We start from the raw sequence: 16,734 nt of genomic DNA, 5'->3' as shown, positions 1-16,734 counted from the left end.
CGTCACGCCCTATCGCGAATTATCGGCGAAGCGTGTTGCCCCAGAGCAACGGTAGTGCCACTAGAAAGAAGCAAGCATCCATGGATAGGAGCCCAGGCTGCCAACCGCCAATCTGCGAGCGACGTCTTACATATGAAACTTCAGCTCAACATCTCCTATTCTGTATATCCACGTCTGTGATACTTCCTTTTTTCAGTGAATTACGCTGAATCCTTTCTTATTCAATTCTCTTTCACTTACAACTGCTTTCTGATACCCCTCTTTTTCTTTCCAGCCAATTCTGCGCTTTGCCTGCTCACGGGCCAACCAGGCAGGCTCCAGCTTTGCAGCCTACTCTGTGAAGCAGAAAAACAATAGGCCAATTTCATGAGCTTTAAGGCATCGCTTATTCAATTTGCTTGCGGCACGTTGCCACTGCCGCTGCCACTGCAGCAGCAATAATGTCTTCGCGCGCCACCCACAGTCTCTCATCCACAAGAATGTCACACTCATCAAGACGCCGTGGGCCTCGTGTCAAACCAGACCCAGAGGATAATACTTCTTCTATGCCCGATTCTGGAACTGTCAACTTCGGTATTCGCACTGCTCCTCCTGCTCCCTCTAGTTACGGTGGCAGTACCAGCTATATTCCGCCCGATCAGGCCTTCTATCATCATAGATCGGATGCCCGTGAGTGCCTCTCTCATCTTCTCTTCCAAACGCATGCACTGACAGAATTTCCGAAGCAACACCAAGTGAGCGCATCACTGAACCTGAACCTCTCTTGAGGGAACTCAGGATGCGTCCCAACGCAGCCGCCGAGAGCCCAACCAATGTTCCCACGGATGGGAGCTTCTTTCAAACCTCCTTCCAGGACATCGGAAAGAAGCTCAAGGCGTGCAACGACACTCTGGGTGAGCTCCAGCAACTTGGCGTTGACCACGATGTCCCGCTTCCCGAGCTTGTGCTTGTTGGCGATCAGTCTGCAGGAAAATCTAGTTTGATGTCAGGTCTCGCAAATCTCGATCTACCTCGCAGTGAGGGCACATGCACACGATGCCCGCTCCATATCAGGGTATCACGAAGTCATGATCCCTCTTGTCGTGTATCGCTACGCAAAGCATACTCCTATCAGCCCCCACCTAGTGGCCGCATCTCGGAAGGGGACGTCACTGACAGAGATCCTTTCTTCCCCTGGCGCAAACTACCATCCAGTGCGACTCATGAGTTCAAGACCATGATCGATTACAGTGAGATTGAAGATGTTTTGAGGTGGGCCCAAATCGCTATTCTCAATGACGACAAGAGTCACGAGCTATTTGTCCCTGGCTCAGGTGCCCTGGCTGTCAACATCCCCATTGACAGAGCCGCCGAAGCAGTTGCCGCGAAGTTTTCACCGAATATCGTTGCACTCGAGATCAAAGGTCCAGAACTTCCCGACCTTTCTTTCTACGATATGCCTGGTATTTTCCAGAACCCTGCTGATGCAAGCGACGACTATCTTGTTAGTGTCGTGAGGAATCTGTCCAAGGAGTATATCCAACACCCGTCTGCTATTATCATGTGTTCTATGCCAATGAACAGCGATGCAGAGAATTCTTCAACTTTTGGTCTTATACGTAGACTGGGCGCTCTTAACAGGACAATCGGCGTTTTGACCAAGGCTGATCTGATACCGGAGGGCGGAAACCATGAGCAATGGCTTGCTATCATGAGGGGACAAGCTCATATTGCTGGTCTGGGATATTTCATCACTTCGCGGCCACAGGGCAAGGATCTTGATGAACTTAAGAAATGGGAAGAGTTAGTTTTCGTGGATCATTCTCTCGAGCGTTGGCCTGCAACGTTTCATGGATTTTCGGAGCGATGTGGTGTGGAAAAGTTGAAGGCTTTCCTGTCGGAAAAGCTTGGGCAAGAATTCGCGAAAAGGTAACCCAAGGAGTTGCTATCCCGCACGATCTCAGGAACAAGGCTAACATTTCTCACTAGTCTACCCCATATCAAGCAGAAGCTAAGACAGCGTCTAACTGACATCGTTGAGCAACTTGACAAGCTACCAGAACTACCTGACAATGTTGAACTCGAGGTCCAGACCAGTGTTATGGAGTTTGGTGAACTGACCCGAACACAACTCAAGCCTTCCGAGTTCTCGAAGCATTTCGTTCCGCTCCCGGATAACTTTCGCGACTGTCTGCTAGATATGAAGCCCAAGTTTACCCTCAGAGATAGCAGTGATATTCCTGTTGTTGATATTTCTGATGATGAGTCAGATTCGGGGTCCGTGGCGCCAGCCATCAACCCACATACGCCCAGCAAGCGGCGGGCGATGGCGCCGCCTATTACGCCATCTAAACGTGTTCGCATGGAGCAAACCCCAGCAGGGACTCCCTCTCGATCGCTACAGCCTGAAGACAGCAGAGCCAGCGTGGCCAACTCCCCTGCTCCCCGACGGCAACTCTTCCCAGCCCCATTTACTCCCTTTAGTGGAGTTGGGCGAGGCTTCAGGACTCTCCGACAAGTTCGTGATGAGATCAAGTCTAAGACCAGAGCTGGTGTACCTGACATCATCACTGAAGAAGTCTATAACGACATGTGCCGAGAAGCCATTGAACCATGGTCAGGGCCCATGAAAGCATTTCTCGATCATGTTATGAGCCTGTTGGATGACATGCTTGATCAGGCACTGGCCAAGTCTTTTGCAAGCCTCAATAAGCGGTTGATCTTCCGGGAGTGCAGGAAAATTTTAACAGAGTATCTCAACGACCGTCGCAGAGAAACAGCGGGAGCACTAGATCTTGTGTATCGCCTCGAAACGTACGGCCTGTTCACTGTCAATCAGGAGGCCTTTCGCAGATATCAAAAGGACGAACAGATTCTCTTAACGCGTTATCGCCACCAAATGCGTATGCAGGCCGCAGGGTACGGGGATGGTCGAGCTCCTGTTCCGTGGGAAAGTCTTACAGAGGAGAAGCGTGTTCTCGACGAAAAGCGACGTGAAAACGAGTTGACAAAACTTGGACCGGACTCCTTCGAGCGGGAGCTGGAAGTGGTAGCTTACGTTAGAGGCTACTACCGCCTTGCAGCGCTGAGGTTCGCGGATGCCGTGGCGTTGCACATTACAAACGGCATGATACCGCATATCCAGCGAAATTTGCCCTTCCATCTCGACCGAAAACTAGGCATTGCTGGAGCTGATGCCAAGAGTGTTTATGAGAGACTCATGGAGGAGGATTCCGACACCGCAGCCAAGCGGGGAACACTCAGGGGGGAACGCGAGAAGTTTGTGCGGGCTCTTGACAGCATCGAGGAACTGGAGCGCGGAGCTGCCAGTAGCACACTTTCGGAGGAAGAAAATGATGACGATGACATGGCCGATGTCCCCCTCATGAGCGGTGCACTTCCCGCCGAGGAGATCTGAATTGTTTTGTCATCACACAACCGGGTTCGACACCGATGTGGTTGGAGCTTGTCACATTTACTACAGTTGATCATCAGCAGATGTTGGAGAAAGGTTTGCATTGAGAAGGTTTATTGGCGTGTAACTGGACTGCTGTTTATTCCCTTTGTCACAATGTTTGCTAGGGTAAGGAAAAGTATTGGTCACGAGTCGACAGAAACTCGAAGATGTGTATGGGGAAAGCTACTTAGGTCCTTACGTGTGCGGGTGATGGAAATGGTCTGTCAATCAACCACGTCGGCAAGGGAGGCCTCGCCGGAAACGATGTAGTTCTAGCTCATCTGATCATTTGTTGTGTATATCCTCAAAAGAGCCACGTAGTAGCAAATGACAATTGCATTCAGAGATGGAGTGCAAGACTGTCCCGTTCCCGAGTCTTGAGGATCAAGCTGCATCACAAGGGACCGGCAAAATTAAGGTGACTTAGGGAATCTAGAACCTCAAACCGAGATACGGAGTCGAAAGCAATCTCTCAATATCCGGGAAGTGATAGGTGCAGGCTAAATTCGTATATACGGCTCAATGGATATGGGAATGAAAACGGAAAAGTTGGTACTTTCGCTAGCAGGCCCCGATTCCATCGTATGGAGGTATGGACGCAGTAGCCCTGTGAAGCTAACATGAAAGTGGCCAGCCACAGCCGTTGAACCGACTACTTAACGTTGATTGGATGGTGTCGCCCAACAGAGAAGGTCCGGGGCACGCAAACTAAGGCAGGTGCCACTTATTAACCTCGTGGCAAGAACGCGGGGACTACAGGAAGGAGGGGATCATTCAATCCTTCATCGATGGGGACTACAGGAAAGAACCTTACCTGAGGGTCGGGTCTTCCCTAAAATGTTAGAGTGTGACCTCGAGATCTTTTCAGCTTGCCTTCTCCAATTTAGCCTGTTTCATTGTGAACTCGGATTTTTCAACCCTCTTACCAACAAATTCTTCGGCTCTAACCTCCGCTCCGGTTATTTTGCATTGCATCTTGAAGATGGTGTGCCTTCATTTCACGACTTTAGATTAAGGTTACAACGGTGTGCCTCCTTAACCGAGCAACTAAGATACGATACTTTACGCGGCGCCGATGGAGGCCATCCTGTCAGCAAATAATCGCTGAATATGGCCCTCCTTCCTTGTCCTTATCGGCAGCTCTCCCGCGTCTCCGTACACCATCCCAACCGTGTCAAGGGTTAATTTTCGTGTTGCACGATCCAGCTAGTCCCCAACTACAGCAACAGTGCAGACGGACCTCAGCCGACAAACAATACCATGCTCACTCAATTAACCGGCGATTGACAATGCATCTGCCGCAGGTCTGATGATACACTTTAAGCTTGATTCATTCTTGGCCCATATGCCGATAACCGAAAATCACATCGCTTCTCGGCGTGCTGATCGATGGGTCTGCCAAGTGAGGGCACGTTCGGCCGCCCCATTGAAGCACGTTACCGAGACCTAATTCACTCAATTCTCCTGGGCCTTCAGGGCATCTTCTCCAGATTTACCGAATATTCGGGTTCTCGGCGTTCCAAGGCTCGGGAGCAACCGAGGATCGTGAAGTTTATTCGGTATCAAGTCCACTGATGGTCAGAACCGTGAAAGACAACCGACAGACGCGTGATTCATTTTGCGGCCCTGATATCCGATAAGAGGCGTTTTTAGCCCCCTCGTGCTAAGCACAATCCTACCTATAACCCATGAACAAGCAGATGTCGTATGACACCTCATTGGCTGGACCCTGAAACCTTCTGGACGGTGACAGCAAATTGTGAATGATGAAACCAGCCTGGGAGTCACACCACGGTCTTTTCTTTTTGCCTACTGGCAGGTTACATTAAGCCATTTCTCTAGACAAGGCAGAGTATTGTCTGTAGGCGACGATTCCCGAGGTCAAACTCCGGTTCCTGGACCCCAGACCCCAGACCCGCTTACCCCGGACCCCTTTCCCCAGTCTAGCCCCGGGCTCTGAACACTCCTCCACGCTTTTTTGGTCCTGGCGGAGAAGAGCAACAATAGGTGATGAATACCAAGTCTATTTTCCCGGTTGCACTATTGCCCCTAGACCTTGACCTGTGGGCTGCAGGGATGAACAGCACTTACATGAACTTGACCAAGCGGTAAGGGTTACATCGCTCAATCTAGACTTTTAACTCTAGTTGGGACACATCAGGGGTATTAACAATCGGGGCGAGCATTTTCGACGAAAGGCATCAGCACCATATCATCGTAGAATCCCGATGCTTGTGCGACTATGTGATACATGTAAGGGTCCAAATAAGCAAAGAGCGAGCAACGTTTCAGGAGTGGCGGGTGCTAAGTTCCTCTACGTTAAACCCGTCATGCGGGTCCAAGCTCGAGAAATACGACCATATTTCAACCCCGCGGCCGTCAAAGCAACGGCGTATGCTTGTTGTACGGAATCAGCCCTGAAGGCATTGGGAAATGACCCCGGGGGGGGATGACTTGTGTTTCTTGTCCATCAGACCACCATAGTGCTTGTTGATTAAAACGGTCGAGAAGACTGGCACGCACGGGAGAATGGCCTCCTTGCGGCCCAGCATCATGGACTTCAGCCATAATTAAAGGTCGAGATTACTCAAACAAGCGCTCGATCAACCCTGATTGGCGGCCTAACCCTGCATCCAGCACTCCTTCCCCTGGTCAATCTGCTCCATGTTGAGTAGACTCCCCCGGCCCTTAGAGACCTCGCCTCAGCGTTGATCTACCGAACCTACTCACTGGTGCATTTTTGTATGCCTGAGTTAAGCTCACCCCCAGACAGAGTAGCATTCAAGCGACTCAATACCTAAACGAGCTACCCAAGCCCCCATAGCCGTCTTTCCGTCCTGGGTGATCCCAAACACACCATCTCCGGCTCATAACTCCACCTCGCTGTGCCTGGTACATGCTTCGGCCCCAATACACGAATGCTTGTTCATAGGAACTTGACAACACTATCCCGGTCTCTGAAGCTCCACGGTGACAATGCATGGGGTTGACTTGGCCGGGGTGGTTCGTGTTGCTGCTGCTGCTGCTGCTGCTGCTGCTACTCAAGATGTTATCTCTATAAGAAGCAGTGGAAACCCGGGGAACCCTGAACTCTTTTACTCTGTCATCTCTCCTCAAGAGAAGCATCACTACCCCATACATTGGGCTAGTTTAGAGTCAACTCAACACATCATTGATCAATTGTTTCACGTTCACAATGGCTCTGCCAAAGTTCCTCCAGCCTATCGGCTCCAAGGTCCCAGCCCATAGCGATCGGGTACCTCTCGATATTGCCCAAGCTGAGGCTCCCAGATTCGAGAAAGTCATCTGGTACAAGGAGCCTCACTTGCGTAAGCTTTACTTCCTCATTATCTTCCTGCTGATCGCCTCGGCTACCACTGGATACGATGGCATGATGGTCAACACCTCTCAACAAATGGACAAGTGGAAGGAGTATTTCCCCGAGGAGAAGAACGAAAGCAAGCTCGGAATCCTTATCAACATGTACAATATTGGTTCTATTGTCTCCTTCTTCATTGTCCCCTACCTTGCCGATAATTGGGGCCGAAAGCCCACTATCATGCTTGGCTGTGTTATCATGATCACTGGCTCTTTCGTCTCTGCATTCTGCAATGGCTACGGCAGTAAGTTACCTATTCGAATCATTCTTACAAATGCATTAAACAATTACTCCAGTGTATATGGGCGGCCGATTTGTTCTTGGTTTCGGTAACTCTCTGGCGCAAATGTCCTCGCCAATGCTTCTCACCGAAATCTGCCATCCCCAGCACCGTGGTCCTCTTACGGCTGTCTACAACTGTCTCTGGAACTTGGGCTCCCTGAGTGAGTACTGAATTTCCTCAAAAATTGCATCATTTCTGACCACTCGCAGTCGTTTCCGTTGTCGGTTGGGGCACTGCTTCCATCAACGGTCACTGGTCGTGGCGATCTATTACCTTCATCCAGGCTGTCCCATCCATCATCCAGCTTTGTGGTATCTGGTGGGTTCCTGAGTCACCCCGTTTCCTCATCAACAAGGACAAGTCAGAGGAGGCTCTCCAGGTTCTTGCCAAGCATCATGCCGGTGGTGATGTGAACAATGCCACAGTTCAGTTCCAGTACCGTGAAATCAAGGAGACTATCCAGGCCGACAGGTCTGTCACATCTACCCGATACATCGATTTCTTCAAGACAAGCGGTAACCGGTGGCGTCTTGCCATCATCATCTCCCTCGGTATCATTTCTCAGTACTCTGGTAACGCTCTCTTCTCCAACTATATGGATGTCATTTACGAGGGTGCTGGAATCAAGGAGCAGAACAAGAAGCTTGCTGTAAGTCTCATTCGTGGTAATGTTTAATTATTCACCTTACTGATTCTCTTCTTCTTATAGCTCTCTGCTGGAAAGACCATTCTCGATCTGTCCATCTCCATTGGTGCTGCCTTCACTGTCGATAAGGTCGGACGCCGTCCTCTTTTCCTCACTGCCATCTCTGGTATGGTCTTCGCTTTCATCCTCTGGACCCTCACCGGTGGCATTTACGAGAATTCCCAATTTAAGACCCCTCCCACCGAGGAGCAGCCTGATGGTGGTGTCGCTTACTCCAACACTGGTGCTGGCTATGCCCAGATTGCTTTCGTTTGGCTCTTCGGTATCTTCTACGATATCGGTTTCTCTGGCCTGCTCGTTGCCTACGCTCTTGAGGTTCTTCCCTTCCACCTTCGTGCCAAGGGTATGATGATCATGAACATCACTGTTCAGGCCATCCTTGCCATTGGAAAGTATGTCATATCTCAATCCCCCAACGATGGAAACTCGGTGACTAACAAACAACAGCCAAACCAACAAGCTTGCGTGGAACAACATGCCCAACCACTGGAACTTTATGCTTTTCTACACCCTCTGGGACTTTTGTGAGCTTATCTTCGTCTGGTACTTTTACGTCGAGACCAAGGGACCCACCCTCGAGGAGATCGCCCGTATCTTCGATGGTGACGATGCTGTTGCTCACATCGATCTCGCCCAGGTCGAGAAGGAGACCAACCTCACTCGACACGAATCCAACACTTTCGAGGACTACCCGCCTCCCAAGTCGCTTGCTTGAAGCAATGCTACGTAATTTCCCGTACGACTCTGGCTATGCTCATGCAAACTGGTTGTACTGAGACGGCCTCTGCGATCTTTAACAGGAGTTTTTCCAGCAAGCGTGTTCTGATGTAATAGGGATGGACGACATCTCAACGAACTGAAAAGCAGAAAGCGAACAAATTGTACTTTCAGATCGTCGCGGTTAGTTTCTCTAAACTTATAACTCTTCTTCTCAAATCTTGTGTCATATTGTTGCAAGTACTGTGATCACATCGACTCTAAGCAATCAACCAGTGCTGTTGAGAAAACCACGAGAAAACAATGTACAAATTGGGTCTCAGAGCTTCAAATAACCTCGTGACAAAATATTATGTATATTGTATTTTTATTATGTACGTCAGTATCACGCTCTAATATACTCTTTATATATGCGTACAAGTCTACAACCAATTTCTACCAACTCCTGAACTCCATGGCTGGGCTCCAAGTGAATGTTTACTAGATGCATTAATGCATAGAGTTGCAGTCATTGAAACATACTAACACCGTTGATCAAAAGATTAAGGGCAAAATGATCGATCGTCATGAGGTACTCATAACTAGTCATCTCCGGGAGCCCACAGCATAGGTCCAGCACAGATATTGTTACGTGCGAACGACCTATAGCGATCAATAATATCGGTTCGGTCCATGCCTGCGCGTTGGCTTCCGAAGCTGTAATGAGCGGCAACGCCTCGTCCATCGGCAACGGCATCTGTAAAGTGTGTCAATAAAACCCTCGGCCGTACGATTCAGGCGGTTCACTTACGTCGTCCTAGCGCACGCGGCATGTTACATGAGAAGTGGTTCTCATCATCGGCCTCGATCGGCTTTGCTCGGTTGATGTCCCTTCCTAATAAGGCAACGAACTGGATGCCCATTCGCTCGTATTGAAAGTCCCATGTTTCGAACATGTAGGCGGACAGCTTCTTCTTCCATAGGTTTTCGAAGAAGCTGAAGTGTTCTTGGGCACCAATCGTCCACTGAGTCCAGCCGCGGCCCATAGGATGATATTCTGTCGCTTCGATGGGAGTTGTGTCGAGAATATGATCTTTACCGCCCTTGTCAAGAGGGAGCCAGCGATGAGTAGTGTCATTGGCCTCCCAGTTGTCGAGCGAGAATCCCTCGGGGCCGTTCCATGGTGGCAGATTAGAGGGATTCCAGTCCAGTGGCTTCTGGCCGGATTGTTTCGAGGGCATGGCCTTTCCTTCGCTGTCGACCTCAGGGAGATAGGGCCTGATGGCGCCCAAGTTCCAGTGGACCCAGCTGAGGAGGGGTTGATTAATGACATTGGCCGAGACGATGTAGTACTCGGGATGATCGAGTCTCTTTTTAACGATCGATGGAATAACAGTATCCTCCATGAAAACCTACATATCATTAGTACCGGTTTCACAGGAACGAATTACAAACGGTGAGACTTACGATGTCGTCGTCAATCTTGACATACATGACATGATCCTCAACCTGGTCGTAGGAGTTCCCAAAGCCACTCGAAAAGTTATCGTCGCCTGACATCTCAACAGACCACTTTTCGTACGAATTCTCGCTTTCCAAGAGTTTCTTCAATAGTGCAAGGTCGTGGGGGTCTTTGGTTCGTTCCACAAAGATGACACCATCAAGCAAGCCGCCATTCTTTGCAAGATTGCGCTGTCGAGGTTAGCCTGATCCTACCAAGTCGGCGTGGACAAATTGCACCTTGAGATAGCAATCAAGAATTGATACCGACTGTCGTCTTCCATAAAACACAAGTCCCATGATCTTATCAACGCCTTTGGGCTTCGACCAGTGTACCAAATCTTGTACACTTTCTCCATTTGATGACCAGAAACGATCGAGGGTTCCGTTTATGCCGGCAATTGTTGGTGCTTTAGAATCGAGGGTCGTCGGCGGTCGTTGCTCCATAACAGGAAGTTTGACGGCGACCAAATCTCTCTGTCTCCATACGAGGGTCGACATCATCAACATGAGTAGGATGGCACATAACCCAATGTGACCTCGTGTGCAGTTCAGCGCCCGGGCAGCTGCCCTGGAGTATGAAGTCGGCAAGTCTGATGACTTCATCTTGTGAGTTGATTTTATCGGATAAGACAACTCAGTGTAAGTGAATCATTGTGTGCGGGAAGCTTGATATCTAAGTAGTCAGGCAAGGTTGCATGTGCCTGAGAGACAGAGATTCGAGACCCACGAGCGAGAACTAGGTTCAGCGGTCCCGACTCTGGGATTCCTGTCGTTTAAGGAACAGTCGACAATATGTTCCACGAAGGTCGAGTCCAAAAAGGCTTATGAGGGGTCCAGAGCCGGGTGTGACGCCTTTGGTGACAATGATCGAATTTGGATAATACGCTCGACCCAATGAGGCTGGTTGCTCTACGATACACGGCCCACCGGCACAGCCTGGGTGGTAAAGATATCGCTCGGTGTATGCAACCGTCGTGAAGTCCATACGCCTCATGATGATTGGCCTCTTGGCGTTCAGGAACAACAAAAAGGAAGTATCGGGCGCCTGGCATCGGTATGGCCGTCGATCCGATTCGTAGGCCGGATATGGCAATGTGGGTAACAAGAGTTGTGAAGGTTGACCCTAAGGTCGGACAGACTTACAACAGACCAGACAATGCCTGTAAATGAGGGGATAGCAGGACTTGGGCTAGTCAGGTAAACTTCCTGTCAAATAAGTTGGTACTCAGACACTGCACCTACCCACAACTTGTCCCTTCAATGAGAGAGCCAATGCAATTGGCTCTCCCTGGAGTGATAGTTGCATGCTGCTGCATCTATTTGAGCCTCAAATAGTAAATGAGTCAAAAAGACTTGGCAACATCTCTTCCAGGTCCACACAGGTATGTAAGTCCAGGCAGGCCGTATCATATCATGCTTTGTTAGTGTAGCCTCAACATCATGCGATGAGTGGCAAGGAAACAAATCCTTGAGACATTCAGTGAATAGACACCTGTGGCTAGTTACCCAAGCTCGTAAAATCCGAGACATTTCACCCAGTTTATCATACAGGCTATACGATATTGGTGATGGCGAGGCGGGGCTTTTTTAATTGATAGGACGGATACGGTATCCGGACTTGAGGACACGCGTTACGAGAAAGAGTGTCTGTTGGCTGGCGCGAATACGTCGTCGTATCTTGTAACATGGTGCTTCCAGGGTCCAAAACTTCAGATATGATGCAATAGATGGCAGCGATCATTCAGGGTCTTTTGGAAGTCGACATCGTCAGCCACTTCGGTAACTCGTAGTGAAGATAGTTTTTGTTACATTTTAGCGATGATCGCATTCCCGATCAGTCCATGCGATGTCATTGTTCCTTTTAGGTACTTCCATTTTCGTAACCTTCAACGATTGCCAATTCTATAATTCAGCCGTTCCAGGTCAAGACGAATGGGTTCCGTGATAGAAGTTAGTCCTTCGTGTGTTGTTCGTTGTTCGATAACAGAGAGCTTGGTGTTCAATCTAGACTGTGCTACAGCCAGTCTAATAGACATAAGCTTCTCGTAGCCCCATAATTGATCAAGAAGTGCCGAAAGATACTTTGTGGTCCATGGTCCGGGCCTTGGTCTCAATCGTTGATTCAGAGTCTCAGGCCTGTCGAAGTTCTAGGCTGGTGAAGCTGGAAAGCCGCTAAATGAGGGCTGGTTGTAGGTAGTTGCCGCTGGAACGTGAATATGAAGCCATCATTCCAGTCGCTTGCTGGTTAAGGCCTGCTGCTTTATCGCACGTGGCTTTCGGTATGGTTCCCATCAAATATCGCTTGTGGTTAAGAATGAGGTTGGAAGGTTTCAGTTGATTGGATTTACGTTCCAGTCGTGACGACTGTACTGTGCCAGGGCGTAGCGATCATGATATGCACTGTACATTTGCAACATGTCTTGCGCCAAAAACATATATACTGTACTGTATACACACAGTATATCCCTTGGCACAACAGCATTGTGTGTTCGAGGCTAATATCATCTCCGGAATATCCACCGCTAGCAAACAGAACTTTCTTTTCGAATTAGGATGTGTATCCGTACGTACTGTATCTATTTTGCATCCATCTTGGTATATTGTTAGTGCGACATTAATAATTTCAACCTGACCATCATTCTGCACCTATAGGGTATGTCCTGAAGATATACAGAGTACTTTCCTTCGATTTTTATTTATGTGATGATTGATGGTATCTGGCGATATGCTTCCTAATACATAAATATTTTATATCCCAGAGATCGATTCCATTGTTATACCTAAGTTGAAGAAGTGCCTAGCAGCTTTTCAAAGGTGCTCGTTCACAAGAAACGCTGCACCTTGTTTGTTCGAAATGGCAGGATAAAATCTTCATGGCACTGAGCACTTCAAAGGAGCATAAACATAAAAAGACTCTAATTTAATTACTACAATGAATACTGATTACATGTCCGCATTATAACCATCCCACCATATGCTGAACTAAATCCCGAAATAGATACTCCACCAATTTTGAACTCAAGGAAAGGTATACGCTCTAGTCAATCGATTCATCACCATCGAACAGATAGGGGTGACCGGACCTTGTTTGCTGCTCGGCGCTCGGCAGTAGGGGCCTTTGACGGTGACGCATCTGCTGTCACAACCACGGTGTTATAAACAGTAGCGATGCTCGTGGAGACTGCAGCTGATTCGCATCCAGTTGGTTCAGCACCATGGACCTCGGTGTAGACATCACCGTTGCCGTAAGTTCGGATTTTGGTGTATACAGGGGCGTTGCTGTTGTAGTTGCCACTTCCGTCCTGGCCCTTTGTGCTGGTAGGATCTTCATACTGGCCCTTGCTGCCATCACCACCATTGTCGTAGCCAGGGTTGCAAGGCTCTCCGTCCTCCTTTGTACAGGTTGAGTCGCCAGTCTCCGGGTCGTAAACAATGACCTCAACCTCAGGCTTACCAGTGTAAGTGGCAGTCCTTGTGTAGGTCTCGCAGTCGTCGTCTGTTACAGTAGCGGTTCCATACTTGGCCGGAGCAGTCAATGTGTAGGTCTGATCAACCTCGACAACAGTAGTAATGCAGTCGCCGTTCTCTTTGGTGATAGTGCTGACGGTCGGCTCCGGCTTGACGATGACGGTATAGTACTTGCCACCTTGCTGGATGGTCTTGGTAACGACGTAGTTGTTGGTGTTCTCAGCTGTGATGGTCTCGACAACCTTGTTGCCGTTCTCCATAGTCACAGTCTTGGTAACTTCATACTGATCCTTGCCTGTAACGGTCACTACCTCTTCGCGGCCGTTGTCTTGGGTGATTGTCTTGATGACGGTGTTGGAGTTGCCATCCGTGTATGTCAGAGTCTGGATACGACCATCCTTGACCACAGTGACCGTGTGAATGTAGTCGGGATCCTTCTCATAGTCGCCATCGCCACCAACGATCTTAGTGAAAACTCCACCATTGTAGTCAGGAGAGCCAGCACTAGGCGCAGGGTAGCCGTTGCTGATGGTAACTGTTTTGGGGCCGGGATAGCTATCAATCTTCTTGGTGATGATGTGCTCGCTGCTCTCTGTTTCTGTCGCGGTCACAGTGACAGTCTTTCCAGGACGGGTGACGGTGATAGTTTCAATGGCTGGCTCAACCGTCTCGCCTTGGCTGATGTACACAACCTTGGTTTGAGGGTTTTGGTAGTTCTGGGTAATAGTAACAGTCTTTCCGGGACCATCTTGTTCTGTGACAGTAACAGTGCGATAAGAGCCGTTGGGATCCGAGACAGTGACAGTCTCGTATGGTCCAGAGGGCTTAGTGACGGTCACTGTGTGAGAACAATCCTTGGGCTCGCTCTCTAGTGAGCAAGGAGGACATTGAGCAATGGTGTCTCGTGGATACAGCCAGTCGAAGCGTGCCTGAGCCAGGGGCACCAAGGCCAGTGCTGCCAGAGGGGTAAACCGGACCATTTTGAGACAGAAATGAAGATGAAGATCTATCAAGGTCAATGGACTTATGTGCGAGTCAAGTTTGACTGAGAGAGGAGGAAGAAGGTGTCGGCTGTTAGAAGGGAAGTATTGATGATGATCAGAATGTGTTCAGTTGATGCGAGAGACACATCCTTATAGCTATCATTCTCTGCGTACATCTTAGCCTGAACCCAGGGCGATGAGGGTATCGCTTCAAGGGACAACATTGACAAGAACTATTGCTAAGGACATAGGCAATAGCTGCGATCCAAGGACGTCTTCGAGTGAAGTCAATCCATGAGAGAGAGACATTGGCAATATAACAGACATTTGTGTAGTCAATCCCTTGGATGAAGCGGGCCAGGGTTTGTTCAAAGAAGGCTATACTGAAAGGCCAAGATGTGAAGGGGTACACACACTGAAGTGGTGCTTGCTGCTGTCAGCACGCGAACTAGACAGCGGGGTTGGCCAGGGCAAAGTCAACAATGAATTGGAAGACGCTAGTCTTGATGCCCTTAACTAAAAGTAAGCATTGAGAAAAAAACGAGACACCTGAATATTGATGCTCCCTTACCCAGGGTATCCAATGTCAAGGGAGTATTAAGGGAGCGTCAGAGACGAGTACGAATAGGCATTGAACAAGGCTGCAATGCAAGTATGGTCCTTCACAATATACCTCACTGCCATTGTCGCTTCGTGTATCACCTTGGCCGCATCCTCAGCATTAGAGGATGTCCTTCTTTGTCTTTGTCCATTGTTGAATTGAAGTGGATTGTTCGTTGTTGTTGGTCCCAGCAACATGGATATGGTGGCGAGCGGGCCGTTGTTTACCCGATGCAGCCTCGGGTTCCTGAAGAAGGACCCACTGAGCGAGTAACGTACGTCGTGAAGCAGGCGCGCCTCACGAAGAGAGCAATCACGAAGTCACGAGGCTGTACAACCAAGCTGCTACAACCTTCCACGCTCCTTAACACTTCTATTCTTCGCTTCCGGGCCATGTTCTCGAGATAATAACCGACTCTTTGCGACAGTAAACCACATCTAGTCCGCCTTACGATCTGATATGTGTACCTGAGATTTTCGATTACCTACGCAATAATGGGAGCTTGCGCATCATGCTTGGGAAGGGGTGATGGTAATAACTACGATGAGGTGTGTTATCAAGCGATCTTTCGATCGCAGGTCCCGCACCAATATCAGCAAGACTCTTTACTAATGCTTTGCTTGTCAGGAGGAAGAGAACCGCCTTCTCTACGATGACGCAAACGGTATGCAGTACGGTAGCTTCGGGGACCAAGCTATAAACGGCGAGAACGATACCCTCGAAGCTCAGCGAGAGAACGAAGCTCTTCAACGAGTAATAGCGAAAACATCAGAGTACGTTCGTGAGATCAAGGGGCCTTGAAGGATGCTAATCTAGACCGATAGCAACATGGTGGACATCTTTGATATCGCTCCGCAAGAGAACACAAATCGTGGAGCAACGACACCTTTCGCCTACGCTGGTCAAGGTGCACGCCTTGCACGATACCAACATCTCGTATCAAAACTTAGCAACCAGGGTGACAATAACCCAGCGAGCGGTGTCAAGGTCGACTGGCTTCCAGAAGACGAGACCATAGAGATGCAAAAGAATGGTCCAGCTAGCATCAAGACTCTCGAGAGCGATGAGGGTCCTCTTGTGGGGACCTTTGCAGATGCTGCGGCGGCAATGCAGTAATGACGGCCTTCTTTGAACAGAGGAAGCTCCCTTCGTTAACAATGCGGAAGAGAAAGCTGAGAGCCCCCAGAGCGGGGAGTCAGCAATTGCGACATGAAACTGTAATGCAATATTCGCGATACACGACTGATGACGATACACACAGTACGTTTTGGTGTTCAAGACCGCTGCGATTGCCCCGATCTGAACCATTAACCCCTGGTGGCTCAAATTGGATGAGGTTCATCCCGGTCTGACCTTCGCTGGGCATGTCGGTGAAGTGGCTAGGACCAGAATGAGCGAAAAAAAAGTATCGCTTATTCACCAGCCCATTTTCTTTGAATACTAACCTCGACTAATACGATCTTTGTGACCAAATTTCTGGTTGCTGCTCATTTTGTTGAAGCAGTGGAACCCTTCGGTAGACGGAGTTGTCGCTGCATAGAAACTGATTAGCTCTTAACACTCGGTGCATACCTGCACTTCTATTTTATCTCTCCATCTCTCTCTCTTTTTTTTTTTTTTTTTTTTTTTTTTTTTTTTTTTTTTTTTTTTGGCGCCAGTCTTTTGTGCAGACTTCTTTG

At 49.0% G+C, this 16,734-nt stretch overlaps 5 protein-coding genes across 5 annotated transcripts; 3 read left to right on the top strand and 2 right to left on the bottom strand.

The window, feature by feature from the left end:
• Positions 1–479: 479 nt before the first annotated feature.
• FMAN_02792 (uncharacterized protein) lies at positions 480–3,397 on the top strand (the record flags this gene model as incomplete). The annotated part of the gene is made up of 3 exons (XM_041831528.1): positions 480–669; positions 726–1,908; positions 1,969–3,397. The coding sequence occupies 3 exons, from the start codon at positions 480–482 to the stop codon at positions 3,395–3,397; spliced, it is 2,802 nt and encodes a 933-aa protein (XP_041682082.1).
• A 3,235-nt stretch (positions 3,398–6,632) lies between these two features.
• FMAN_02791 (uncharacterized protein) lies at positions 6,633–8,519 on the top strand (the record flags this gene model as incomplete). Its single annotated transcript, XM_041831527.1, has 5 exons — positions 6,633–7,059; positions 7,112–7,258; positions 7,308–7,747; positions 7,808–8,196; positions 8,252–8,519. The coding sequence occupies 5 exons, from the start codon at positions 6,633–6,635 to the stop codon at positions 8,517–8,519; spliced, it is 1,671 nt and encodes a 556-aa protein (XP_041682081.1).
• Positions 8,520–9,102: 583 nt separating this feature from the next.
• On the bottom strand, positions 9,103–10,606 carry FMAN_02790 (uncharacterized protein; the record flags this gene model as incomplete). Its single annotated transcript, XM_041831526.1, has 4 exons — positions 9,103–9,257; positions 9,312–9,912; positions 9,968–10,192; positions 10,241–10,606. 4 exons carry the CDS (start codon positions 10,604–10,606, stop codon positions 9,103–9,105), a joined length of 1,347 nt encoding a protein of 448 aa, XP_041682080.1.
• Positions 10,607–13,056: 2,450 nt separating this feature from the next.
• FMAN_02789 (uncharacterized protein) lies at positions 13,057–14,451 on the bottom strand (the record flags this gene model as incomplete). Its single annotated transcript, XM_041831525.1, has 1 exon — positions 13,057–14,451. The coding sequence occupies one exon, from the start codon at positions 14,449–14,451 to the stop codon at positions 13,057–13,059; it is 1,395 nt and encodes a 464-aa protein (XP_041682079.1).
• A 1,098-nt stretch (positions 14,452–15,549) lies between these two features.
• On the top strand, positions 15,550–16,171 carry FMAN_02788 (uncharacterized protein; the record flags this gene model as incomplete). Its single annotated transcript, XM_041831524.1, has 3 exons — positions 15,550–15,603; positions 15,683–15,828; positions 15,880–16,171. 3 exons carry the CDS (start codon positions 15,550–15,552, stop codon positions 16,169–16,171), a joined length of 492 nt encoding a protein of 163 aa, XP_041682078.1.
• Positions 16,172–16,734: the final 563 nt, after the last annotated feature.

Source organism: Fusarium mangiferae, assembly GCF_900044065.1.
Source record: "Fusarium mangiferae strain MRC7560 genome assembly, contig: FMAN_scaffold006, whole genome shotgun sequence".
Taxonomy (NCBI): Eukaryota; Fungi; Ascomycota; class Sordariomycetes; order Hypocreales; family Nectriaceae; genus Fusarium; species Fusarium mangiferae.
The sequence above is the reverse complement of the archived record's forward strand: the minus strand, read 5'-3'. Positions and strand labels throughout refer to the sequence as shown.